Here is a 27,618-nt window from a genome sequence, read left to right as displayed (position 1 = left end):
CGTGACCAGGGTGGGTAGAGTTTAAACCCAAGTCTTTACAGGGGGCTAGATGGTTATAAAGTAGGTGGGGAAAGATAAGATGACTACAAATGAGCACAGTGTCTGAAAAGGGCAGGAATGTCACCGAGGGAAAGGACAGCAGAAAGCTGAAAGGTGAGCTTCATTGTGGGGCTGGAGTTTCTGACCGATTTGGGAGAGCTTATTCGTTGCTTTGCCTCCAGGGTCTGAGAGGATCTTTGGTAAAGGAAAAACACAACTGGGCCAGGAGTAGCCCAGGGAGCCGCTGTTCTAAGATCTCAAGCTGTAGACAAAGCCAACCACAACACCCAGTACTGCAAACAGTTCTAGGCGAGGTGTAAGTCGAGGTTTAAGTGGGTTTAAGTCAAAGGACCAAGGTTCAAATGGCATGAGCCTCTCAGTGGCCTTATAGCTCTAACCAATCAGATAGTCTTACTCCTGAGGTCCTGCAGCACCTAGCCCCATGTCTTGCATAGACAGTATGAGGTTCAACAAATATCTAATGATAAATGCCTTGAGTTGGGAGGCAAAGCAGCTGAGAAGCTGTAACCTTCTACCTTAGTCTCTAAGGGAAGCTCAGCCTCATGTCTGCAACTAACTTCTCAAGCCTGTCTAAGTGTGTAGGAGCATCTTCATGACTCACACTAATGAGTGAAGCTGTGTATGTATACTCCCGACGGCCAAAAACTGCTTATTCAGAGAAACTGAAGCACAGGAAAGGGGAACCATGCATCACATTCAAGACCCCAGACTCTGGGGACCTGGGTGGCTCAGCTGGTTGAGCGTCTAGCTTCAGCTCAGGTCATGATCTCACGGCTTGTGGGATGGAGCCCCACATCGGGCTCTGTGCTGCCAGCTCAGAGCCTGGAGCCTGCTTCTCACTCTGCCCCTCCCCTGCTCGCACTTGGTCTGTCTCTCTCTCAAAAATAAATAAATATTAAAAAAAAAGGACCCCATGGGGCGCCTGGGTGGCTGAGTCAGTTAAGCATCTGACCAGTTAAGCTCAGGTCATGATCTTGCAGTTTGTGAGTTCAACCACCGCATCGGGCTCTTGTGCTGACAGCTCGAAGCCTGAAGCTTGCTTCTGATTCTGTGTCTCCCTCTCCGCCTCTCCCCCTGCTCACACTCTGTCTCTCTCTCAAAAATAAACATTAAAGGGGCGCCTGGGTGGCTTGGTCGGTTAAGCGTCTGACTTCGGCTCAGGTCATGATCTCACAGTCTGTGAGTTCAAGCCCTGCATCGGGCTCTCTGCTGACAGCTCGGAGACTGGAGCCTGTTTCAGATTCTGTGTCTCCCTCTCTCTCTGCTCCTCCCCTGTTCATGCTCTGTCTCTCTCTGTCTCAAAAATAAATAAACGTTAAAAAATAAATAAATAAATAAATATTTTTTTAAAAAATTAAAAAAAAAAAAAAAAGGACCCCAAACTCTGCTTCTCAGCTTCTCAGTCCGTGAACCATTATATGTTACTGTAGGAGCTCCTCCTGTCTTGATGCAACTAGAAATATCAAGTCCCCTGGATAACAGCACAACACCCATTTTACTTTATCCCTTATCCAGCTCCTCAAAATTCTAATACCTATGGACTGGGGACAATTCTGTCTCAAATCTAACAGATCATTCATTCATTCCATGACTTTTTATTGAGATGTCTTACTATGTGCCAAGAACCATTCTAGGGCCTAGGGATACACCAGTGACCGAAACAAAGAACTCTGCTCTTTGGAACTTATATTCTAACGGAAGGAGACAGACAATAAATAGCATAGTAAATCTGTAAATTACGGAGTTGTTAGAAAGTGATTTATGCTATAAAAAAAGAAACATTAGCACAGGGTAGCAGAGATCAGGAAGGTCAAGGAGGATGGAAGGTTATAGTTTCAAATAGGACAACAGGAAAGCCTCATTGAGAAGGTAAAGTTGAAGCAGACAGGAGGGAGGGGAGACAGTGAGGCATGTAACATTTGGGGAAAAACATTCCAGCCTGAAGAACAGCCAGGGCAAAGGCCCTAGTGTGGGAGTGTCCTGGTGTCTTCAAGGAACAGTAAGAAGGCCAGCAGGGCTTGCCAGATAGTCATTCATTAGTTGTTCATTCATTCATTCTTTCATTCACTTAACAAACATTTACTACAGACCCATCTCTTTGCCAGGTACTAAGTGGTGAAAACACTAATAAGGCATGATCCCTACCCACACAGAACTCATAATGTTGGGGAACAAGGAGGAGACAAAATGACCTTAAAACAGGATTACACTCAGAGCAGAAAGACTCTGGCAGAGGTCAGAGTTGGGCCCTCACCCAACTTGGAGATGCTGAAGAGTCTACTGAAGCATAAGAAAGACCCTCAGGCAGATGCCTGACCACACTTGGCAGGCACCCAGCTCTTGTTTTGATGCTGCCGACAATGCTGGCCATGTTAAGCTTGCTCACTGGGTTTTTCTTAGCTAAAAAAGAAGGCTTCCAAACATCAGATTTGTAAAGAAAATCTTTTAAGGTGCAAATGCAAAGTGTTTCTGTGTCCTAGAGGGCCTCAGACTTAACAGGTAAATGCCCAATGGAAAGATTTTGGAGAGGCCATATTGGGGGAAGCCCAGAGTGGCAATGAGTTAGGACGGAACCACAAAGCCCCAGGATGTGTCCATTAGGAGTGACCATCATATCACACTCACATCTCCAGGGCTTCATGCTGCACTGGGTAGACTGTGCCTGCATTTCCATGGAATTAGCAGCACCCCCTCCAGGGCTAGGGCGAGGGCTGGGGCTCAGGTTCAGACCACTGGCCCCTGTTAAGTAAGGTCTAGTGAACTAAAATGTACATCTGGAGAGTTCCACTCAGCAGAGCTCTGGGCCAAAAGATGCTAGCTCTATTTTCCCAGCTTCCTGAAGTAATACTTTTTTTACGTGATGAGTCGAAAGATGGTCCTGCCAACCCTAGGAAGCTCCCACCAGACAAGAGCTGAACCCTGCCGATCAGGGGCTGGGAAGCCCAGCCCAGCCAATCCACACTGGTTGTTTCCAGACTCGAGATGAACGATGCAAACGTGCTTGTAGGGTGTGTCACCAGCAACAGTCCCAAGGACCATAGAGGTGGTGCGCAGGAAGCCGCCCTGGTGAGTCCCAACCAGGTTCCTCACCAAGCAACATGGGAGAAGTCCTCAGGGCCAAGAGGCTGCAGGGTGAAGGTGGGGCACAAATCCTCACTGCTCTTCTTCAGGCTCAGCTACCTGGGACAAACAGGTTCTAGGGCCTGGACCTGCAAAGCTCCCCCCACACTGTGCCATCACCACCAGATGTCCCTTCAGTCCCTCTGCAATGAAGCCACCTTACCAGACTGTCTCCAACTTGGACTCATGTTACTCAAGTCCTTCTCAGATCTGATGCTACGAGTCACTCTCTCAAACTGATGAAGGGAGGGTACCAATCTCCCACTCTGGCCCTGACCAGAGCATCTTTTAAGACTAAACCTGGCAGGGCCTCCTCCTACCAATCCCACCCTCCACCACTGACCTAGCCAGTTCCAGGCTCTCCCCAACTCTCATGAAATAATAGACTGACAAGCGTCTGAGGCTTGCTCCCTGCTTGAGTGCCGAAGGTGCTCCCAGCCCTAAACTGGCAGGCTGCCTTAGCCAGCAGGAGCTCTACTTATGGGGAAAGGAAGCAAAGTCCCTGGTCCCTTCCCCCATTCCTTTATGAAGAGCTTCCCTTTCTGCCTCCTCATTCCCTTTGGCCTAGGAGGGTTTTACTCCATAATTGGCTTGTTTACTGCCACTGAGGGCTTCTGGGTGGCAGAAGTGGGAGGAAAAGTTTTGTTGGAAGTAAGGAAAGGGGTGTGTGTCCTGAGCTTTGAGGCTGGTGAGTAAAACTTCCAAGTGCCTCTCTAACTACCTGAGAACTGGCCAAGAACCCATGTGAGGAAAGAACACAAGGCACTGCAAGGCCAGCTGAAGATTCTCAGACCACAGGAGGGAAGCTTATGTTTGGCGCCTGCGAAAAGACAGAACAATAACCAAAACTTGATGTGCTTGCTTCTGCTGAGTAGTCGAAAGCATTACTTGGCACTGTTCTGAGTGGGGAGCAAACCAGAGACCTCCCAATTCGGCTTCTGTGGGCTAGGAGCTCCAGTAACATCACTCTTGCTCAAAACTTCCGAAAGCTCCAAGCTCCAAGCAAACTTACTGCCCTGACTGCAGGCTCTTCCAAAGGCCCCAGATGACTCAGCCTCTCCCCCCTGACCACTGAGAGGCAGAGCCTATACCCAGCTCAACAGGACCATCTGCTGGGCCACAAGCACATCCTTTGCCACCCCATTCAGGTGCTCTGCTCCTCGTGGGGTTCCCCGTGCCTCAAGTACCACGTCTCCCCATATCTTCAGGCTCTCCTCAAATGCTTCCTCCCATGTGAAGGTTTTCCCAGGTCCCCAGCCCACTCAGATGTGGGGCTCCACACTCTAATGTCCGTGGCCTCTTTTAAGGCATTAGCCTTACTCTGTCCTGCTTCAATAGCTCCCTGAGGCCTTGCTCTATCCCTCCAAGTGCACAAGTGTGTCTCAGCTCTGATTCACCTGAAGCACAAAGCACAGTAGCTGGCAGACAGCAGACGCTTAGGAAATGTTCCTGCTGTCCCAAATACCATTCACCTCAGAGGCACAGGAAGTGATGGGCAAAGGAAAAGAGTCACACAAAAACACTAAGACCAGCAGACACAAAACAGGCAAGCGAATGAGAGGTGTCACAAAGACAGTTAATGGAGAGGGCGAGCATCAGGCCTTACCCTTCTTGAACTCCTCCAGCATGGCATCCAACTTGGTATCATGGAAGACAAAATGCACTGGATGGTTATAGAAGCGGGTGATGGTCTTGAGGGGGGTGCAGTCGTCAGGATCCACGAAGGCCAAGTCTTTGACATAGAGAATATCTACAATATTGGACTGCTCGTCTTCAAACACGGGGATGCGGGTATAGCCACTTTCCATAATCTCCGACATGGTGTTGAAGTCCAGGATGGCATCACTGCGGATCATGAAGCAGTCTTGGAGCTGGGTCATGATGTCCTCCACGGTCTTGGTCCGTAGCTCCAGGGCACCCTGGATCATATTTAGCTCCTCTTTCACCAGATCATTATAGGGCTCCGTTACCTTCAACATCTCCATCAGCTTCTCCCGATTGTAAACAGTGCGAATCTCCTGGCCCAAAACAAAATCCAGGAGCTTGCTAATGGGGAAACTGAGGGGAAAGGTGAGAAGCATAAAGAATTTGGTGAGAATGATAGTATTGGCACCCACTGCCAGCCCGTGTCGGGAGCACAAGGCCTGAGGTACAATCTCCCCAAAGATGACAATGCCAATGGTGGAGGAGGCCACCGCCATGAGTCCAGACCCAATGAGGATGTCTAGAAGGATGGTGAGGGAGGTGTTGACCAGCACGTTTCCCAGGAGCAGCGAGCAGAGTAAGTAGTTGCCCTTGCGCCGAATGGGCTCGATCTTCCGGGCATAGCGCCTTTCCTTCTGGGTGCCACAGTTCTGCACGATGCGCAGCTCCATGGGGTCCAGGGCCATAAGCCCCAGGTTGAGACCAGAAAATATGCCCGACAGCACCAGCAGCACCATAATGAGGAGGATGTGCAGCCAGAGGGGCAGGAACCTCCCAGCCTCCTCCACCATGAAGAGCAGCGAGTCCTTATCGGTCCACCTCTGCCAGGGCCCGTCCACCCCAGCCCGGGTGCACAGTGCATACAGTTTCATGTTCTCGCTCCTCCGGAGGAACTTAGTGAGCACCACCAGCATCCCGGACGTGTTCCCTCGACTCACGTTGACCAGCTGCTGGACGACCAGGTCCTTGGTGAGCTCGGGGCAGTTGGTGGAGTTGTCGGTGGCCTCGGAGTTGTCCACCTCGGTGAAGGAGATCAGGTTGCTGGAGATGGAGCCCAGCCTCTGGCCGTACAGCCTCAGGTTCACCGTACTGCCCTCGGACACGAAGATGATGCCATCCGGATTCATCCCACACGATTTGTTACAGCTCGCCAGCCTCATGCCCAGGATCGCGCCCCGCTGGGGGTCGCTCTGACCCCGGGCCCCCCGCGCCCACAGCAGCACCAGCAGCAGCAGCGTCGCCAGGAGGAGGCGCCCTCGGGCCGGCCCGCCGCCCCGGCGCCCGCCCCCGCCCACCGGCGCCATGTTGCTCCGGCTCGGCCGCCGCCGCTCCCCGCGCCCCGCCGCGCGGCCCCGCTCCCGCCGCTGCTCCTGCCGCTTCGCCGCCGCCGAGCCAACTGCCCGGGCCGCAGGCCTGACGTCAGGTCAGCGCCCCTCCCGCCCCGCCCCGCCGACCCACGCCCCTTATTTGCATGGGAGACCCCGCCTCTGGAAGCGCGGCTGCGGTGCCCGCCCTTAAGGGGGTCCCGCGCTTAAGGTGGAGCTGCGCCTGAGCGCGGGAGCCGCGGGCGGACGCTCGCCCCGCCCTTCTCCTCGCGCGGCCATTCCCGCGGGCCTTTCTGCTCACGGGTTGTACGCGCGGCCAGCTCTCCTGCTGCCCAGGCCTGCTCTCCTGGTCTCGCCGCTCCTCTGCCGCAACCTAGCCGGGCTTCGCATGCTCGGCTCTTTCCCCAGAGCACTGCCGCTTTCTTGGGGGGGTGGGGGGGTGGGGGGGCTGGGGGGATTGCTCTTTGCTGGAACCTCGGAAGCAGTACCACGTTGTGCTCGGGCGAGAAAAATGCTTTTACTGATACAAAAAGAAAAAAGAAAAGGAGAACCTGAGGGCTGAGGCCTGAGAGGCCTACAGGCCTTTCGGCCTTGCAGACTGCCCCTTGAAGACTTTTGTGGCCTCTGCACTCTTGAGGGTTTTGATGACCTTGTCCCAAAGCCAGAAGTAGGTTCCACGGCCCTGCCCCCAGTCTGAGACATCCTTTGGCCAGTGGCTGCCTGGTTGGAGGAGAATCTGGGAAACTGAGGATATAGATTGTACCCGCAGAAAGAAGGGCCAAGGTCCGTCCTAGTCTTAGGTCATTTCCTTTTAGGACGAATGTTGAGTCCCTCCTATGTGACAGGCATCTTGTTCCAGACTCTGACAATATAGCGGTGAATAAGCCAAAGCCCCTGCCCCCTGGAGTTTACAGTCTAGAGCAGACAATAAGCAAGTAAACACATATGCATAATATTTATTTAATCCTTTGCACAACACTAAGAGGTAGTGTTATTTTTCCATTTAACAGATGAAGAAATTGAATCTAGGCACAAGTTGGAGTCCCTCCAGATTGCTATTTTAAGAACAGGCTTGTGTGACTGGTAAGGCACATTGGAGTGTCTCTCAGACCAGGTTTCTATATCTATAAAACGGGAGTAAGAATGACAAGAGGGCACCATCTCACTAAGCTTATGGGAACACTTGGCCTAGGCATTGAACAGGACAGGACAATTCTGAATGTTCTGTGTAGCTGATGTTGTTGTTGCCTGCCCTTCCAGACCAAACCCCTAACCCCAAATTGTGGTGGTGACTGGCCAGCTGGGGCAGACGCATGTGAAAATGAGCTGAGAGGTGTGGCGCCAGGCCTAGCCCTGAAATGACTACTTCCTGGATGGCCCTACCTTGGTGTCAGTTAGCGACTATGAATTGAGCACCAAGCACCAAGCACTCAGGAGGTGTGGGGAAGACCGCAGCCGCCTGCCCTGTTAGGGGCAAGGAGACAGACAGACAAACAACCTCACAATAATTGCAGAGGTGCACAAAATAGGGAATCTGGTACCAGGTTGACCACTGGGTCTCAGAGCAAGTTTTTTTCCCAACGCTGGAGACACAGAATCCATTTTACTCTCTCCCTGCACAAACACATGTGTTTATTTTTGTTGTGGTATACTGTTTGCCAAAAAAAGCAACAATCAATACCAGCCGGAAAGAGCCCAAACAGAGAGGAACAATCCTATAGTGTTGTGCATACTAGGCCAGCCTGAAGCAGTCCCTTTCAGGTAGGCGCCTCACTTCATATTCTACAGTGTTTCTAGCTGGCCACTTTTGTAAGGAGCAGGAGCCCCCAGATGGGCACTAGCCAAGACAGAGCAAAAACAGAAAGTAGAACCTTGGACTGGCTGTTCCCTCCCTTCTCCACCGATACAGGATGAGCCACCTGCATCACCTCAGAGCAAGCCCAGCTTTCAGAGAGGCTTTTGTCCACCTCATTTCATCTTTTTCCAGCCAGCTGGAAACACCCTTCCCATGGTACTTAGAGACTTTACCATTCTATTATTGACCAATCGGCTATTTTTATTTTGCTCTTTTCAAACTGTCAAACTCAGAAGCTCCCTGTATATGCACTGAGTCCAATTAAGAGAAGTCAACAAAGGGAAGGGGAAAAAAAAGCTTTTGAGATACTTGGGTTTAAGTGGGAATCTGGTAAGAAGAGTTAGTCTCTGCTAAAGTTCATTTAATTCCACCCATCCACAATTGCATTCACATCCGTACTTAAGTGAATAGAACAGAATCAACAAAGTAAAGAAATGAAATACCTTGTTGCCCACCCACAGCCTTCAATCTGGCAGCGAAGACAAGAATCTCTCGAAAAAAATTAAAAGCAGTGTAACTCAGAAAGTGTCAGAGGAGCTATTTGAGGTCCAGACTGGAGTCCAGGTTCATTTCCTGCCAGGCTTTTTTTTCCCCCCCTAAAATTTGTTCCTATCTATCTATCTAGCCAGTGAGCAGGGAAGGGGCAGAGAGAGGGAATCCAAGCAGGCTCCGTACTGCCGGTACAGAGTCTAATGTGGGGCTCCAGCCCACAAACTGGGAGATCATGACCTGAGCCAAAACCAAGAGCCAGATCTTCAACCAACTGAGCCACCCAGGTACCTCTCCTGCTAGGCTTTTATCTCTGGTTAGGGCATTTAAACTTTTCTCATCTGCAGAGTTGAAAAACCTCTCCCACAGATCGGTGGGGACAACATGGAGATGGAAGTCTATCTGTGTGAAGAGTCAGGAAGCCTGGACAAATGTGTGGCTTCTGTGAACCAGGCTGTGAGAAGTGCAGAAAGAGATGTGCAAATGAGAAGTCTGTCTACTTTGGGGGTCAGACCTGTTTCTCTGCTGCAGGGTGGAAGCCCTTACTCCCCTGAATTATCTCCACTTGCAAGTAAGGACTTTGGGGAAGGTCTTTCTCAGAGAGGTCTGGTACCTGACTTCTGAGCATCACAGAGCATTCCACTCATGACTTTGGGACCTGACAGGTTCTTTCTGGGCCCTATGGCAGCATGTCTACACCTCCCGGAGAGCACTCCTTCTGGTCCTGTGCAGGGAGACAGGCTTAAAAGTCTATTGCCCCTTATTTTGTACCTGGCAATGTGCTGACCCTAAGAATCCAATGAAGAACAAGGTCCTTCATTGGACCATAGTAACCTGGGATCTCCTGTTCCACTCCTCAGGCTGTGATCCTCCCAGGCTGTTTTCTTAGTCCTCTTCAACATTTGGGTGTCCAGGATGAGGAGCTCCTGCCAGATAAGCAGCCCATCTGCTGGTGGAGCTCAGAGCCTGAGGGCTGCCATGCCCCCCCCCAAGTCCCTTGGAGGATGCTGTGGGCCCTGGGGTTCAAAAGCCCGGTTGGGAGCAATTTTCAGAGTGAGGGAGGGGCCACATCAATACATGCAGTGGCCTGTTCACCAGCTCTCTGCAAATCTGCAATAACCCTGAGCATTTGCAAGTTATATCTGTGCTATTAAATTGTCTTGGGAAAGAAGGGGCAGTCATCCCTCCACAGAGGGACAGAGCAAGCATGGGGGTAGCTGAGATGGTACCGTGGCTCAAATCTCAACTCAGGTCACCCCAACAAGTGGGGACATGAGGACCTGGTATCATTTTCTACCTGAGACAGACACCTCATTAAGCCAGAGGAGGGGATGAAAGCATCAGAACAATGGATTCAGGCCAATAATAGGATGTGCCTGTGACAGGAAGTAGAATGCCAGAACAGCAAAGGAGAGGAAGCGTTTGTATTAATTGGGTAGGTTTCAAAGCTCCATGGCCATAGGACAAATTGTTCTCCTTTGGGACAGGACCACAGGAGGGAGGATGCCTCACCATAGGGGTTCAGGCACAGCTCAGGAGGCACACTGTGGGGCTGGCTTGGCCATGGATTGCCTGTGTGACCTGGGACTCTGGGACATTCTGGAGTATTGAGTCAGATGATGCCTGGCACCTGGTAAGAGCTCAATGAACATGATCAGTAACCATGATGGTTATGGACATGACAAGGCAGGGATTTTTAGAGGACACTCAGATTTCATTAGCCCCACTGTGTCTCTGCATCCAACTCTAGCTACTGTCTTCGAGTTCTTTCCCTTCCCTTTCCCTGCAGAGACAGATAGTCTATAGAGGATGATAGAGAAGAGAGGCCAAGGGAGATCATCAGGGACTAAACAAGACCACATCTGGACCCCTTGGGGCTCCGTGGTAAGGGAACAAAGGCGGCTGGGGTGCAGGTAGTACTGCTGGAGGTGACAGGGGTTGTCATGGTGCATGCAGGTTCAGGCTGCAAAGGCTGGCAAGTGGGAAAGTGGAAGCCTGTCACTCAGATCTGAGAGACTTGACAACCCAGAAGGCAAGTCCTCCTGGGGAGAGCAGGGCCCCTGTGAAGAGTCCCAGGCAAGCACAGGTGTGAGAGGGGCTGAGCTCCAGGGCCCTGCCTACTCCCCTTTCTGCTTTCCTCTTCCCCTCCTGCACTGGAGAGCCCTGTCCCCAAGACCGGCTACCCCAACAAGCTTTTCCTTCTGCCTCCAAAAACACCAAGACCCTTTTTTATGTTAAGAGATTAACTGTTAATCACCAGAGAAAAGTAAGGAAGAGCAAGATAAAAAACACTGAGTATTTACAAAAGCTGAAGAACAACTTCTTGAAGTCATTGTCCCTAGTTTCCAACCCTTTTTCATAGCTGGCAAATGGAAACAGGCTATAGCAGAAATGCCATGGGCTCTGTCTCTTACCAGCTGGTGAATTGGGACAATAGTGCTTGACTTCTTAGGGTCTTGATTTCTCCATTTTTAAGATGGGGATCAAGAGACCCTTGGATTGTACTAAAGGGACTAAATGAGCCCACGTTTGGTAGCACTGCTTCTAAATATGTTTCTTTTTCCTTCCCTCAGGCCAGGACTTTCATATTACATTTTATTCATTTATTCATTCCTGTATTTTTATATTTTTACTGGGCTTTTAAAATTGCCAAAATGATACATCCTCCTTGCAACAAATTCAAATCATAAGTAGAAAACAGAAGTTCCCCCAACTTCCCTATCCACTGCCCAGAAATTATTTCTCTGTATTCTGCCACCTTCTGCCCACTTCATTTTCTCCTTTACTCTGGACTGTAGTCCATTTCCCACTGGATTGAGAGTCCCTCAAGGACAAAACCTGTGTCATAGTCATCTCTGTATCCAACATGCTTGGTATTCCATATGCATTTGTGGAATGAATTGGATTTTCCTAAAAAAGGGGCTAGGAATAATACTGTTGGGGGCCAGGAATGGGAAATGAGGAGGAAGCTTCTAGCCAGTAGTTTTATATATAAAATTGCAGCTAGAAAACTGTTTCATGAAATTGCATTTACCCCTTAATACAATTTCCACTCTAGCCTATGTCTTAAAAAAATGAGGAAAAAAAAAAGTCTGCCCTGCACCTAACTAAAGTGATTTCTTGGCTGATCTCCAATTTGAAAAATACTGGCATCAGTCTCATGCATTGCTCATGAGCATCCACTGGAATTCTCTTTGGATGAAACTTAGGAAGACTGGTGGGAGTTTGAATGTTCTCCTTATAAATGATACCCACACCCACAGTGCCTGGCATAATCCACATGAGGCAATAAATCTCCCCAGGCAGATCAGTGAGGCAAGTTCCTGATCACTAAATCTTATTGTCTCCCAGCCCTGCCCAGAAAAGGAGACGGCCTTTGAGACCTTCATTCCCAAGTGTCCAGATTTCTACAGGTTTGTCCCAAACAATTGCGCAGGTACCAAATACCTGTAGAGCCTTCAACAAATGGCGAGGCCCAAAGGGCCTTGGGGCCTTATCTCCAACATGAGGGGACTGGGTCTGATCATCAGGTTCTATCCTCATTTAAATTCTCTGATGTGTAATTTTCCTAAGCAATCAAGAGAAGGCAAAGATAAGATCAACAAGATCATGGAGTGCCTGGGTGGCTCAGTCAGTTAAGGGTCCTACTCTGGATTTCGGCTCAGGTAATGATCTCACGGGTTCCTGGGATCGAGCCCTGCATTGGGCTCTGCAATGCCAGTGCACAGCCTGCTTGGGATCCTCTCTTTCCCTCTCTCTCTGCCCCGCCCCCACTTGCCCTCTCGCTCTGTCTCAAAAACAAATAAACATTAAAAAAAAAAAAAGAGATCAGGGCCACCTGGGTGGCTCAGTCGGTTGGGCGTCTGATTTTGGCTCAGGTCATGATCTCATGGTTTGTGGGTTCAAGCCCCACGTTGGGCTCTGTGTGGACATCTCAGAGTCTGGAGCCTGCTTCGGATTCTGTGTCTCCCTCTCTCTCTCTGCCACACCCCAGCTTGTGCTTCTCTTTCTCTCTCTCTCTCAAAACTAAATAAACATTTAAAAAAAAAAAAAAAAGATCAACAGGATTAGATGTAGTGGGCATCTGTTGCTCTGAGCTGTCCAGCTTCCTGTCCCCTTCTTCAGGGAACAGTACTCCCTATTCTCTGGGGCCCTGTCCCACCTCCTTTCGCATGGATTCTACTGGAGACAGACAACTGACCAGGCCTGTACAAAGTACCTCAGGCCATAACAATTGACACCTAGGGTGGACAGGATACCAAGAAGCTCTAATCAGGAGTCTGCTGTAGGCTTTCATATGGGGAGAGAGTCCCTAACTGGAGACCACAGTTTCTGCTCCCTGGACTTGGAGTGGGGAAGGGCCTTGGTCAGTCCTCAGTTCTCCAATCACTGTAGCCAGTTTTGGAGAGGGGAGGTGTTTGTGGATGTGTGGATGTGTCAAGCGAAGTGGGTCATGTGCTAGTTCTAGGATACTTCCCTCTTCATTTTCAGGATCAAACTTCTCCAATATTGGGGCCTGGTAGGGCAAGAGGGGAAGAAAGAGAATTTGTCTTTTCTTAATCTCCCATAGTTTGAAACCTTCCCCTCTGCCCCCGACTTTGTGGTTGTTGCCACTTGACTGAATGTTGTTTGTGTCCAGTTGTTGGTTTCTGGTAGTAGAAAGTTCACCTCAGCCCTTGTTGGGACTCCTCCCCTCCAACTTCTTGCCGTTGAGATACACTTTGCCTGTCAGGCAGCCCCTCTTGAATGAGTCCACCCAATGGTTGCAGTATATACCACCCAGGGCAAAATAGTAAGTCTACTGCCTAAGCAGAGGTCTAATTGTGGAATAAGATGCCAGTCTCTCTTCTTGCAGGACCCTCCGAATTTTCTTTTTCTTTTTTTTTTCCCTCCAAGTTTTCTTAGAGCATCTCCTTCACTTGACTTTGACAGGTATGTTAGTTACCTATTGCCGCATAACAAATGCAGAACTTAGTGGCCTAAAATAATAATCACTTATTATGTCATAGTTTCTGTGGGTCAGGAACTGGGAAGCAGTTTAGCTGGGTGGTTCTGGCTCAGAGTTTCTCACAAATTGAAGTCAAGATGTTGGCTGGGGCTGAGGTCATCTGAAGGCTTGGTTGGGGCTAGAAGATTCACCTCCAAGCTCACTTACGTGGATGCTGGCAGGAGGACTTGGTTCTTTGTCCCATGGACCTCTCCATTGGGCTATTTACAACATGGTAGCTGGCTTTGCCTGTAATACGTGATTTGAGATGGAAGCCATAATGTCTTTTATGGCCTAGCCTTAGAAATGACGTACCACCACATCTTCCATATCCTATTGGTCATATGGACCAAAATTGATACACGACGGGAAAGTACCCTACAGGAGCAGGTGGCAGGGGTCAGTGGGGACCGTTTGGAAGCTGGCTATCACAGTAGGTGAGGGAAAGTCCTCTCTACTGAACACTAATCAGCTGACAAACTTCCTCCGACCCTGACCCCCAACTGCTCTTCTTAAATATTGGGAATTTGGTCTTACTGGGATGATGGTTAGGATCAGAGGGCCCATTCTCTGCTTGGATTTCCAGTAGATGCATAAACCCAGTACCACCAAAATTAAAATATCTGTCCTCCAAAACATATATCTCTCATGATTTCCCTCCTATCAGTATATGACGATTCCATCTTTCCAGCTGCTGTAGCCAGAAAATCTTGGAATTATCCTTTTTTCCTCTGCTTCCTTTATACCTCTATCAGATCGATCAATAAATCTGTTAACTGTACCTTGAAAATACATCTAAAATCCAGCTACCTCTCCTCACTTCTGCTGCCACCACCCAGGCCCCAGGCACCTTCCTTGCTCACTTGGATTACCAATATACTTGGTCTCCTTGCTTCTGCCCTTTCCTCCCTACAGTTTTTTCTCAAGCCAACAGCAGAGTGATTCTCTAAAACACTTAAATGATAAACCCCCTCTGATCAAAACCCTCCAGAGACTCCCAGTTTCTTTAAAGAATTTTTTTTAACGTTTATTTATTTTTGAGAGACAGAGACAGAGAGACAGACAGAGTGCGAGTGGGTGAGGGGCAAAGAGAGAGGGAGACACAGAATCTGAAGCAGGCCCCAGGCTCTGAGCTGTCAGCACAGGGCCTAATGCAGGGCTTGAACTCACAAACTGCCAGATCATGACCTGAGCTGAAATCAAGAGTCAGATGCTCAACCGACTGAGCCACCCAGGTGCCCCTTTTGTTAAGTAATCTCTACACCCAACATGGGGCTTGAATTCATGACCCAGAGATCAACTGTCTTATGCTTTTCTGACTGAACCAGCCAGGCACCCTCACTCCTTTCTTCGTTTAAATATTTATAGCAATTGTTTGAGGTAGGTGTTACTATCATTCTCCTTCTACAGATAGAAAACTGGGCCCCAAAGAGGTTAAATAACTTGCTCAAGGTCATACAAGATCAATAAGATCAAAAGAGCCAAGAATTGAAATGTAAACTTGTCTAGGTTTGCATTCCAAGCTGTCATTCTCATTGAGAAACATTGAAACCAAGGAACATCATAAAAGCCTTCATGATTTTTTAGAATATAGAAATCTTTTTACAGCCATGTATGAGTCTAGTTGTTTAAAGAAATACCAAGTGGAATATGATTTAAAGAAATATAATCATATTGTTTAAGAATTTTAAAAAATTGTTTATTTCTGAGAGAGGGAGAGTGGGAGTGGGAGAGGGGCAGAGAGAGAGGGAGACAGAGGATCTGAAGCAGGCTCTGCACTAACAGCAGAGAGCCCGATGCAGGGCTTGAACTCACTAACGGTGAGATCATGACCTGAGCTGAAATCAAGAGTCCGGTGCTTAACCAACTGAGCCACCCAGGCACCTCTACAATCATATTTTTGCAGTTGGACTCCTTATGCATTAATCTCAGTTTTTATCCGTCAGTATTTGGTCTAACCTTGACTTCTTGGTTTTTTCCCTAGAGCTAATAACCCTCAGTCTGACTTTTGGAAGTAGCCATCATCTGGTTGGCTCAGGACTTCGGGCCAGGTTAACTTCCAAGATAGCTTCCCTGGTTCACGTGGCTCCCACCCATCCTGAAGAGCCTGCAGTTTCTTACAGCAATGGGTGCTGCTTGCTGCAGAGCATGGGAATTTCCAACCTCATTCACCCCCTCCCTTGGCTTCTATCATAGCTGTAGATCAGCTGTCCCCTTGCACTTCCCCACTCATCCAGCATCCGGAGAGCTCAGGGCTCCTGTCTGTTCATCTTCCACAGGCAGAAGGTGAATGAGGAAAATTATACCCACCAAAGACTTTTATTTTTTTAGTTGTTTGACCTTTGAAGATACAGCATATCCTATTTCTAATTATAAGCCCCAGTGATAGGATTTACACATTATACACTTCTACTCTGCCTGCCCCCCAAGATCCCTGAGGAATATTCTCACATCAGTCAGTAGTTTCTATTCCATTTATAAATCAATTTCCAGTACATATACTTTCTTCTAAAGGGACCAAATCCAGGGGCCCCTGGGTGCCTCAATCGGCTAAGCATCCAACTTGGCTCAGGTCATGGTCTCGAGGTTAGTTAAGTTCAAGACCCACACTGAGGTCTCTGCTGTCAGCACAGAACCTGCTTTGGATGCTCTGTCTCCCTCTCTCACTGCCCCTCCCCTGTTTGCATGTGCTCCCAAGCACGCACTCTCTCTCTCTCTCTCAAAAATAAATAAAAATTGGGGCACCTGGATGGCTCAGTCATTTGAGCGTCCGACTTTGGCTCAGGTCATGATCTCATGGCTTGTGGGTTCAAAACCCAGGTCGGAGTCTAGCTCAGAACCTGGAGCTTGCCTCAGATTTTGTGTCTCCCTCTCTTTCTGCCCTTCCCCACCCACACTCTCTCAAAAATAAACATTAAAACAATTAAAATAAATAAGTAAATAAACATTAAACAAAATAAAAATAAAGGGACCAAATCTCCTTTCCTAGAACACATTTCAGGACACAAGTAGACAAGCCATAACAAAACTTTATAAACAATAGTGATTTGTGTACTTATAGAACTCTTTAGAGTCTGCAGTGCGCATGTTCATCCTTTATACATTTTTTCATTTAATGCTCTCAACAACCCAGTGTGGTAGGTTTCATCACCCAATTTACAGATAGAGAATTTGAGGCTAAGAGAGATTGTGTCATTTGCTTCAGGTCATAAGGTAGAGGTAGATCTCAAAACGGCAGATGTTTTCATTCCAACTCCACATGCCAGAGTTCTCCCTCCTTCCCACCCTCTTCCTGCAATTTTTAGTGAATCTTATGTCCCAACTTACCTGTGACAAGCAGGTATCTGGATGCCTCGAGACAGTCCCTAATTCATTTGCCCCTTCGTAGAGCTACCACAGATCTGAGATCTGGTCCTCAGGATATTGATTTTTATCAATTCACTGATGGGTAAACACATTGGGGAGCGTAAGTCATACTGACTCAAGTGTTATGAAGTAATGAAGTGATAAAGCCAAATACTAGTTTCTTAATTAACATATGAACATACTAGTACTGGCAATATAATAATATGCTAATACTAATTTCCTAATATGCTGAGAAATTAAATAGTTAATATACTGAGAAATTCTAAGAGAGCTAGAATGTTAAGTGGGAAGTCGTTATGAATATGTTAGGAGAGTAGGCTTGATTTTTTTTTTAATTTTTTTTTTTAACGTTTATTTATTTTTGAGACAGAGAGAGACAGAGCATGAATGGGGGAGGGGCAGAGAGAGAGGGAGACACAGAATCAGAAGCAGGCTCCAGGCTCTGAGCCATCAGCCCAGAGCCTGACGCGGGGCTCGAACTCACGGACCGTGAGATCGTGACCTGAGCTGAAGTCGGACGCCCAACCGACTGAGCCACCCAGGCAGAGTAGGCTTGATTTTAACCAACACAGGATACTTAGAAACACTCTCTCCCTGGACAGAATTGATAGACTCAGACATATTTTCATCCATTGACTGTTCTTTTTCCAGATTGCAGACTCCTCTCTCTTTTTAGTTATGACATTATATTGGATGGGTCACAATGAACTTCACAGATTACAGTTAATTACAGTTTTCATTCCCTGGAGGAAATTTAGAAAACACCACAAATGCATACCCAGCACATTTTGTAATCATCTCCAAGGGAGACTTTAAAAAGTTTTTTTTTTTTTTTTTTATTATGGCAACTCTCAAACATACATAAAGGTGGAGGGAATCCCCATATACCCATAACCCAGCTTCAACATTTATCAAGATTTTTTTGCTTTTTTTCATCTATCCTACCCTCTCCTCAGTACACACACAATCTTCCTCCAAAGAATTTTTATCTTTTTTTTAAATGTTTATTTATTTTTGAGAGAGAGAGAGAGACAGAGCGTGAGTGGCAGAGAGGCAGAGAGAGAGGGAGACACAGAATCTGAAGCAGGCAGAGCCCGATTTGGGGCTCGGACTCACAAACTGCGAGACCATGACCTGAGCCGAAGAAGTCGGACACTTAACTGACTGAGCCACCCAGGAACCTCTCCTTTTTTCTTTTTTTAAAGTAATCTCTAAGCCCAGCATGGCTCACACTCACAATGCAGAGGTCTACAGTTACTTGTTCTTTATTTATTTAAAAAAAATTTTTTTAAATGTTTATTTATTTTTGAGACAGAGAGAGACAGAACATGAACAGGGGAGGGACAGAGAGAGAGGGAGACACAGAATTGGAAGCAGGCTCCAGGCTCTGAGCCATCAGCCCAGAGCCCGACGTGGGGCTCGAACTCACGGACCTTGAGATCGTGACCTGAGCTGAAGTCAGACACTTAACCGACTGAGCCACCCAGGCGCCCCTAGTTACTTGTTCTTTAAAGCAAATCTCAAAATCCTACCTCTAAATTGAGGTGCTGCACCCTGTTTAAAATTTATGAACTGAGTACAGATGTCCTAATCATAAAGTGAGGTAATGCCCACCTTGCCCACCACACAAAGTCAACGTGAGGTCAAAATGAGATACTGGATGTGAAAGGGTTGTAATTCTGGAAGTTGGCTGCATATCACATTCCCTGGGGAGAGATTTTCAAAACCAAATCCCTGGGCCCTACCCTAGATTTACCAATGAGGTGTTTGGGAGTTGAACCGAATCATCTGTGTATGCCCAAAGCACTCCAGGCTATTTAATTGTGGCTTATTGGGAGACTAGAATTTGTAAGTTGCCACTGGAAAGTAGTTGGCTAGTTTGTGTTAGAGCTACTGTCCCCTTCTGTGCTCTAGGTCTGCTTGGAGAACTGGAGATATGGGATGGGGGTGGGGGTGGGCGGGGTGGGAATGGAGAGTGGGTTGGGGAGGAAAGGAGCTGGGGCAGGGGTGGGACTGGGTTAGCTGCCATCCTAGGGCTGATGATGGACCTAATTCCAAATCCTTACCTGGATATCTGAGCAGGGAAGAGTGGTCTACCTGGCTTTGGGAGGGTTGATGTTAGGCCCTGCTTTGGGTCCTAGGTTTTGGGTGGGAGTGGATTTAAATAGAATGGGAAGGTTAAAAAGGGAAGGGCAGGGGGGAGAGGAAAGAATGGGGCCAAGAGGCTGCCTTGGAGCCTCCGACATGGGGTGGAGGTAGGGGCATCAGGTTTCAAGGGGCTCCTAAGTGGAGGTATCTCTTTGGCTTTGAAGACAAGGAAGTGGAGGAATCATCATCCAGAACTCCTAGAATATACAACTCACATTGTCTGTGAATGCCCCCACGCTGGAGGTATACAGCCCTAGATCATGGGAGATGATTCTGTGGAGAAAAAGAGAGCATTAAGCATCTAAAAGATGGTCAAGACCTGACCTGGCTACAAGAAGGTGCCTCTACATGTGTGTAGCGTGGTGTTGGAGGGAGACATGGCTCCTTTTTCTGTTTCCCTGCACCTCCTCTCACCACCTTCACAGTATTGAATTTAGAATTTTTTAACGTTTTTTTTTTTTTTTTTTTTTGAGACAGAGAGAGACAGAGCATGAAGGGGGGAGGGGCAGAGAGAGAAGGAGACACATAATCGGAAGCAGGCTCCAGGCTCTGAGCCATCAGCCCAGAGCCCGATGCGGGGCTCGAACTCACGAACCGCGAGATCGTGACCTGAGCCGAAGTCGGACGCTCAACCGACTGAGCCACCCAGGCGCCCCTACAGTATTGAATTTTATATGAACCCTGTACTTCTGGAAACCAGCTACAGTCAAAAAATCCCCTCACCCTTTTGTGTCCCTTCTCATCCCATTTTGAGTCCTGAGAAATGGCTAACTTCAACTTCAAAGGACTATCCTGTTCTAGAATATTCTGAGATAAGACCCATTTTTGCCTTCCTTCCTCAGTGACTCAGATAAAACCCTTTCTATCCTTCCTCATGATGATTCCCTTGTTTACCTGCCTCTATGAAACACCAGGCCCCTTTCCTTTTCTTTGATATGTTCCTTACTAATGAGCATTTTCCTTATTGCAACAGTTTGAAGAAAATCATCTGAATTATTGTCCTGTGTATTTTGTCTTTGACACACTCTCCTTTATTTCCCTTTTCTTCATCACAGTGAATTTTACAATAAGATATGCTGAGATACTCTATCCAAAATCCAGTAGAGGGGCACCTGGGTGACTCAGTTGGTTAAGCGTCCAGCTTCAGCTCAGGTCATGATCTTGTGGTCTGTGAGTTCGAGCCCTGTGTCGGGCCTCTGTGCTGACAGCTCGGAGCCTGGAGCCTGCTTCGGATTCTGTGTCCCCCTCTCTTTCTGCCCTTCCCACACTTGCACTCTGTCTGTCTCTCTCAAAAATAAATAAACATTAAAAAAATCCGGTAGATAGGTCACACAGCAATGTAAATGTATTTACTGCCTCTGAACTGTATACTTAAAAGTGGTTAAAATTGGTAAATTTTATTTTACGTATATTTATTACAATAAAACAATTCCAACTGACAGAAATATAATGGAAATAATTTTATTCAAAACAGTTGGAATTCCTACTACGTGCTGGGTGATGGGTTAGGGAATGGGGAAGCGGGTAGGGCGTATGATAGGAAATGAGTAAGATCTGCTTCCTGTGGTCCAGGAGCTCCCAGCCTTGCCAGGGAGACAAACACATAATTTGCTAATTGAGCCACATAATTCAGGGTGACACATTGTAATAGACGTGTGTACAGGCTGATTTGAGTCAAGTTGAAGGGCATTGAATGCTACATTAAGGCATTTGGATTTTATCCTATGATAATTGATATCTATGAATGGTTTTAAAGCTAGGGTATGACACCAATAGATTCATTGCAATTCCTTATATCTTATCACCAAATATCTACTTTGTGTGGAGTCTATAAATGATCAGTGGTTGTAACAGTTTTTTGGGTTTTATTTTTGTTTTTTTAGGCTTTATTTTTAAGTAATCTCTACATCCAAGTGGGGCTCAAATTCACAACCCCACTATCAAGTATCACGTGTTCCACCGACGCAGCCAGCCAGTGCCCCGATGGTTGTGACAGTTTTAATTTTAGATATTAAATATCAAACAGGCTTACATTCATGTTTCTCTTATTAAATATATTTATATTCAGGAAAGAGAGAATTAACTTTGGTTAAGTTTGTTGGGAAGACAGAGACAGAACTGGTGAGTGCTCTGTAAGAAATGTGCCTGGGGAACATTGAGAGCTCAGAGTGGGGCAACTGCCACTGCCTGAGGAAGTCAGGGAAAGCCTCTAGAAGGAAGTGGGCTGTGGAAAAGGAGATGGAAGAGGGAAAGCTGGCAGATATAGATGAAGAAAGGAAGCTGTGGGTAATAACGCCAGAGAAGGGTGGCAGAGGGCTTTGTTTGCCAAGTTGAGGGGCTTGAATCTTTTCCCCACAGGTGATGGGAACCAACAAGGGCTCCGTTAATAATAATGATGATGATGATATAGTGCTTACTACATGCCAGCCACTGCTCTAAGAGCTTTACCAGTATCAACTCATTTAACCCTGACATTCAGGAAATGGCATGGCTAGATGGTTTACTTGGGGGATCATGTGGATGATGGTGACCAGAATAACAGTTGTGGTTTGGGAGACAGACAAAGCAGGGGATGAAAAGGATGTGATGGCTTTGTGAAATAATTAGGAATAAAATAATCAGGACCTGATTATTTATTGGTTGGGTGATGGAAATGGTGAGGAAAAGGTGGGAAGCTGGATGACCCTCACTCTGTTTTGTTTTTTTTTTTAATGTTGATTTATTTTTGAGAGAGAGAGAGATAGAGAGAGAAAGAGAGAGAGAGAGAGAGGCAGAGAGGGAGACAGAATCTGAAGCAGGTTCCAGGCTCTGAGCTGCCAGCACAGGGCCCAATGCAGGGCTTGAACTCATGGACTGCAAGATTATGACCTGAGCCGAAGTCGTATGCTTCACAGACTGAGCCACTCAGGCACCCTACTTTTTTTTTTTTTTTTTTTAATGTTTATTTTTGAGAGACGAGCGGAGAAAATGAGTGGAGCAGGGGCAGAGAGAAAGGGAGAGAGAATCTGAAGCATGATCCACATTGTCAGCACAGACCCAGATGTGGGGCTTGAACTCATGAACTGTGAGATCACGACCTGAGCTGAACTCACAAACCATGCCATCATGACCTGAGCCAAAATTAAGTCAGACGCTCAACCAACTGAGTCACCCAGGTGCCCCTGAACCTCACTCTTTTTGTTTCAGGTCCTGTGTGTCCTGCTGTGCCACCTAGGTAAAGGATTGATAATCCTGTTCCATTTCTTAGAAGACTCACTACAGTCCTTCAGTACTTCCTACTCCTCTATGAGTTATTTAGGAGTTGTTTAAGGGGCCTGGAGCCGACTTCAGATTCCATGTCTCCCTCTCTCTCTGCCCTCCCCTGCTCACACTCTGTCTCTCTTAAAAAATAATAATAAACATTAAACAAAATTTTTTAAAGAAGTGAGTTGTTTAATTTCCAAATATTTGAGGATTTCCCAGAAATCTTTCAGTTGTTATTTCTAGCTTAATTCCATCATGATAGAACATCCTTTGTGTGCTTTCATTTCTTCTAAATTTGTGGAGGTGTTTGTTTTGTTTTGCCCAGGCTATCTTGGTAAATGTTTCTTTTGCACTTGAAGAGAATGTGTCTTTTGCTGTTGTTGAGTGGAGTTTCTATAAATGTCATCAGGTCAAGTTCTTTGTTGTGTTCAAGTCTTTTATAAATTTGATAGTTTTCCTAATAATTGCCCAGTTACAGTAATTGTGGATTTGTCTATTTCTCCTTTCAGTTTTACATCCTGACGGATAACTCCGCATAGACACGAAGGTACTATGGCAGAGAGGATAGAACGTCTGTGTGAAACTGGGAGAAACATTTTATCTCTTTAAATTTACTCTAGAATGCTGAGACAAAATGGAAATCACTACGTATCCCAGCAGGCCTAGTGGACCGCAGGACAAACGCCAATAAGGGAATCCAGGCATTAGGCCACTCCCCCTCCCTAGGTTGGCAAGGCAACTGATCTCGAAGCCAGCCAATCGGTGAGATGCTCACCTGCGGGGGCGGGGGCTTGACGAGAGCCAATGGGAGGCGGGACAGATGGTTCTCTGGGCTAATGGCTTGGGCAACGGGGCGGGCTTTTAATGAAGGGACGGCAGTGGGAAAGATGGCGGCGACTCTGGGACCCTCTGGGTGGTGGCAACGGTGGCGGCGGCGTTTGTCGGCTTGGAATGGGTCCAGGATGTTGCTCCTTCTCCTTTTGTTGGGGTCTGGGCAGGGGCCACGGCAAGTCGGGGCGGGTCAAACCTTCGAGTACTTGAAACGGGAACACTCGCTGTCGAAGCCCTACCAGGGTGAGGCACCCCGGGCGAGGTGGTCGTGCACGGGGAGGGCTTCCGGACTTGAGCTCATCGGTAGAGACCGGGGTGGTGAAAGGCTTCGTGGCCCTAAGGAAACTGCCGACGGTGGGTGGGGGCCCACGGGGACTTCGCCGCGTTTGGGAACCACGGGTTGCAAGGGCAGGGGTCAGCTCCCCTCCTCCCCCGACCCTGTTTTGGAAGTTTACAGCAGGTCAAAGCCGGGCTCGGATGCCACAAGCGCTAGGCCTGGACAAAGGGGAGTTCGAAAGGAGGAATGTGGGAAGGATGGAACTGCAAATGGTGGAAAGTGATTGAAGGCCACTAGCAAAGAGCAGGTCTCCGGATGGAGTTGTAGATGTGCTAGAAATAAAGCAGGAGGCAGAACTAGGGTAAAACTTGGCTGGACTGAGAAAGAAGATAAAATTCTGTTGCCGGTTAAAACACCTGTTCCTCAGTCCAGGAGCCCTGTTAGCTTTGCTCTGTTTGGGGCTCATAGACTTTTAGGCACAGCTCATCAACCAAAAGATTTATATAGTTAAGTTACAAAGAAGACCAAATCAGTGCAGAAACACAAGTCTGTTTCCCCACTGGAGTGTGGGACAGCAGACAAAAACTCAAAGTGCAAGTGTGTACACGGCCGCTAAGAGTGATCATTTATGCACTCAGCAGATGCTTCAGGTGCCTCATCGGTGCTGTCTCACACAAAAATTATCACTTTCATGAGGTGTATAGCCTGAGGTCCTGGGAGCAGTACCTTCACACTTCAATTGTTTAAAGAAATAATGTGATTAAGCGCCAGAGGCCTGAGGGTCAAGCTCTTTTTGGTAGAATTGGGGAAATTTTTTTCTTTTATGGTGCTAAAGTTTACTTAAGTATAAAATGGGAGGAATGGGTTTGAACTGTGGTTTTTGCGGCATGGACAAAGTGATAGCTGTGATGTCTTCACCTGAGAAGGGCTTTGTGAAAAGGAAGCTGTCAAGGTGGTAAGGATTTGAGATTTATGAGTGACAGAGGTAGGAGATTGAGTGTCGGGAAAGGGAGCAAAAGATGATGACTCCAGCTTTAGGATGGTCCTTGGTGGTTTCTGAATGGGTTGGTGCTGAAGAGTATGAACTGATCTACTTCCTCCCTGTAGGTGTGGGCACAGGCAGTTCCTCACTGTGGAATCTGATGGGCAATGCCATGGTGATGACCCAATATATCCGCCTTACCCCAGATATGCAAAGTAAACAGGGTGCCCTGTGGAACCGGGTGGTAAGAATCTTTCTCCCTCCTGTGTCGCTGACCCACAAAGTCCTAAAAAGTTCACCAGTGGCATATTGACTTAATTTTACTGTCTATCCCCAGGGTTCTGTCTTCTGTGGATTTCAGGATTTTTTCAGAGAATATGATGACCTTCATAATGGTATCAGATATGTAGGGAAATGCTCTTGATTGCCCCAGTTATAGGAAATAATCCATTTTGATTCTGTTTTCTGAAGTATCTTTAATTCCCTATTGACCTGATAGTATTACTTCTTGGAGGTTAATAACTCACATTTAGTTACTTTGTAAAGTAGAAGACTGCTCTTTTAAATTTATCCTAAATTTCATCCCAGGATTCGCCCTTGCTATTTCACTTTGAAGAGTTTAATTTTAAATTTTATTTTCATGTGAAAGCCACTTTGAGCCCTTGGTCTTTTTTTTTTTTTTTTTTTTTTTTTTTTTTTTTGGTCCTTCTCTGGACCTTTTCTAGCTACATTGTCTTCCTTGAGGTATGGTGGCAAGAAGTGAATGAAGTATTTCTGGTGTGGCTGCACTGTGATTTTGTATAAGTGTAAGATGATGCTTTCTTTTTGCTTTCCAGGGCTCTTTCTAAGTCTTTTACAACCCCTTTACTCTTGGGAATGACCTTGGCATCCTTTAATACTTTCTCTTGGGTTCTCATAAGCTAAGAACTTACTTTTTCATGTTTTTTTTTTTCCATTGATTATAGATAAGTGAACCTCAGAAAAAAGAACTATCTCTTTTCCCTGTTCATTTTATGTGGCAAAGAATTCTAACAGAGCAGAGGATTAAGAGAAGTTTCTACACGAGCTGTTTGCACAAGCTGGCCTCTTAACCCAGACTGTAGTGTTGCTCTTGTTCTTGGACAGAGTGCAGGGTGGTATGTTCTGGTAGAAGAAGCAAAAGGCTGGCAGTTGACAGCCTTGATTGGGTTTTAGATCTAGCTGTATCACAGATCCACTGTGAGCCCTTGGCTGTTACTTAATTCTGTTTTCAGTTTCTCTATCTGCCAAATGAGCTTCATAATACCTTCTACATGCCCACTAGGGTTATTGGGAGAATAAAATAAGACAATAGATATGAAAAAGCCTTAGAAAGTTAAAATGGTTACAGAAATGTGCCCTGTTACATTATGTATCTGTTACATGTAAGTTTCATTGATGAGGTCTCTGGGTTACTAAACGATTATGTCTAGAGCTTGATACTTTGCTGCTGTCTTGCTAGCTGCTTCTACATAACTCTTTTAGCAGCCGTTCTAGTTTAGGATCTAGTTATATTGCCCTTTTTCAGATTCTCTGATACTGTGGGTTGTTGTTGTTGTTGTTATCTATCAGAATGAGCTTTGGGGTTGTTTCTGAGTTATTTGAATAGGATGTGTTTGTTTGAACAGTGGTCCTCAAATTTGGCTGTCCATTGGAGTTGATGCCTGTGGTCATGGGAATTTTTAAAAACTCCCTAGGTGAATCTAATGTATAGCCAAGTTTCAGAACCAGTGCTAGACATACCCCTGAGCAAAAAGTGTGTGGCACCGTGCTAGAGGAGACCGAGGATAAGTAGCAGACACCTCTTGGCTCAGTGTGAACTTCTCTGGCCCTGCCCTTGTCCCAGGGGGATAATACCCACTGGCTATGGGGGAGCTTCCTGCCACTGAATTTCACTCTTGTCTTGATATCTAAGCGCAAGAACAGAAAGAGGAGAACACAGAATGACAACACAGGGACTGGGATCATCAGGGTAGGGTAAACTATTGGAGTTACAGGGTTCTTTGGTGAATTCAGAAGTAACCTCACCCCTTTCATTTGACTGTGTATTCCTAATACTAACACTTTTGGAAGATTTCCCAGAAATTAAAAATGAACACTAAAAATGATCTAGCAGTATGTTGCTCAAGAGCCAGAACAATCTATTTGGAGAGACTCTGCCTGAACCCTGCTGGTCTATCTGCTCCTCCGTCCTTTCTTTCTTCATAGTGACCCTTAATTAGGAGCCTCTCTAAACCAGATACCTACTCTGCTTTCTCTTGAAAGTGTTCAACTATTTAGAGCACTTAACCATCCACTTACTTCCTTCTGCATTTTTGCAAGCTTTTGGTACACAATTCAAGAAAAAAACAAAATAAACCCCAAGAAACACAGGAGTCTGATTAGTACCCACCTCCATGTTTCCACCAAAAGCTGTCCCTGTGATGGGGATGGTGGTCTCCTTTGGTGCAGTTATGCCTCTTGACCATGGGCATGATGTTTTGGGAGACTGTAACTTACTCCTTCTTGGAGAATTCTGGCTTGCCCCTCAGCTTGGCATAAGGACAAGTCTAGCTAATTAGGGTTGTTCACATATCTGCTAATTAGTCCTGAAAACCTTTGTATAATGGCTTCGCTTTTTTTATTTTCTGTAATGAATGAAGCTTTGACCTTTCTTGAAATCCAGGCTTTTTAGAATCTTTCTGTCAGAGGTGTGAGCTCAAGTTGCAAATGAGTGTCACTTCAGCCACCTGTACTCTATAGGCTGAGATGCTTTGCTGTAGGATCACAGTAGTCTAACTTGGCAGTCTCTTGTCTTTTCCAACTTTGAGTACTATCCTGTTTCTATTAGGAGATACTGAGGGTAATTGGGAGGTTTATTCACTTTCCATATTAAATATCATATACAGTTGAACACCTCAACCTGTTTAATTTTAGCACTTAGCAAGTCATAGATTTCAGTTTCAACCCTTCACCTCATGTTACCTTCATTTGTGTTTTCCCAGTCTCTAGACCGCTGGTGAGGGCTTTGAGGGGTTTCACATTTCACACTCTTCATTGATTCCAGTGTCTTTTTCTCCTCAGCCATGTTTCCTGAGAGACTGGGAGTTGCAGGTGCACTTCAGAATCCATGGACAAGGGAAGAAGAATCTGCATGGGGATGGCTTGGCAATCTGGTACACAAAGGATCGGATGCAGCCAGGTATTGGGACCCTGGGTTGCTCTTGTGTGGGG

The 27,618-nt window shown here is 46.8% G+C and overlaps 2 protein-coding genes across 14 annotated transcripts in view; one reads left to right on the top strand and one right to left on the bottom strand.

Moving 5' to 3' along the window:
* Positions 1 to 6,297, bottom strand: part of CNNM4 (cyclin and CBS domain divalent metal cation transport mediator 4) — a 41,244-nt gene extending 34,947 nt beyond the window's left edge. For 2 of the 3 annotated variants that reach the window (XR_009248697.1, XM_058684308.1), the window contains exon 1: positions 4,787 to 6,297. Coding sequence is in view for 2 of the 3 variants with exons in the window: in XM_058684308.1 (XP_058540291.1) it covers positions 4,787 to 6,188 (1,402 nt within the window). In the remaining variant the exon portion in view is untranslated. The remainder of the gene's footprint in view (positions 1 to 4,786) is intronic. The other variant, XM_058684309.1, reaches the window with a different exon arrangement.
* The window catches only part of LMAN2L (lectin, mannose binding 2 like), an 81,019-nt gene continuing 59,594 nt past the window's right edge, over positions 6,194 to 27,618 (top strand). For 2 of the 11 annotated variants that reach the window (XM_058684316.1, XM_058684312.1), the window contains exons 1-3: positions 23,143 to 23,371; positions 24,513 to 24,631; positions 27,469 to 27,586. In XM_058684316.1, coding sequence (XP_058540299.1) covers positions 23,185 to 23,371; positions 24,513 to 24,631; positions 27,469 to 27,586 — 424 coding nt within the window. In that variant the 5' untranslated portion in view covers positions 23,143 to 23,184. Of the gene's footprint in view, positions 6,308 to 22,538; positions 23,060 to 23,138; positions 23,372 to 24,512; positions 24,632 to 25,173; positions 25,194 to 27,468; positions 27,587 to 27,618 lie in introns of those variants that run through there. The other 9 variants (XM_058684323.1, XM_058684318.1, XM_058684315.1 and 6 more) reach the window with 8 other exon arrangements.

The sequence above is a fragment of the Neofelis nebulosa genome, chromosome 9, assembly GCF_028018385.1.
Source record: "Neofelis nebulosa isolate mNeoNeb1 chromosome 9, mNeoNeb1.pri, whole genome shotgun sequence".
NCBI classification, from domain to species: Eukaryota; Metazoa; Chordata; class Mammalia; order Carnivora; family Felidae; genus Neofelis; species Neofelis nebulosa.
The sequence above is the reverse complement of the archived record's forward strand: the minus strand, read 5'-3'. Positions and strand labels throughout refer to the sequence as shown.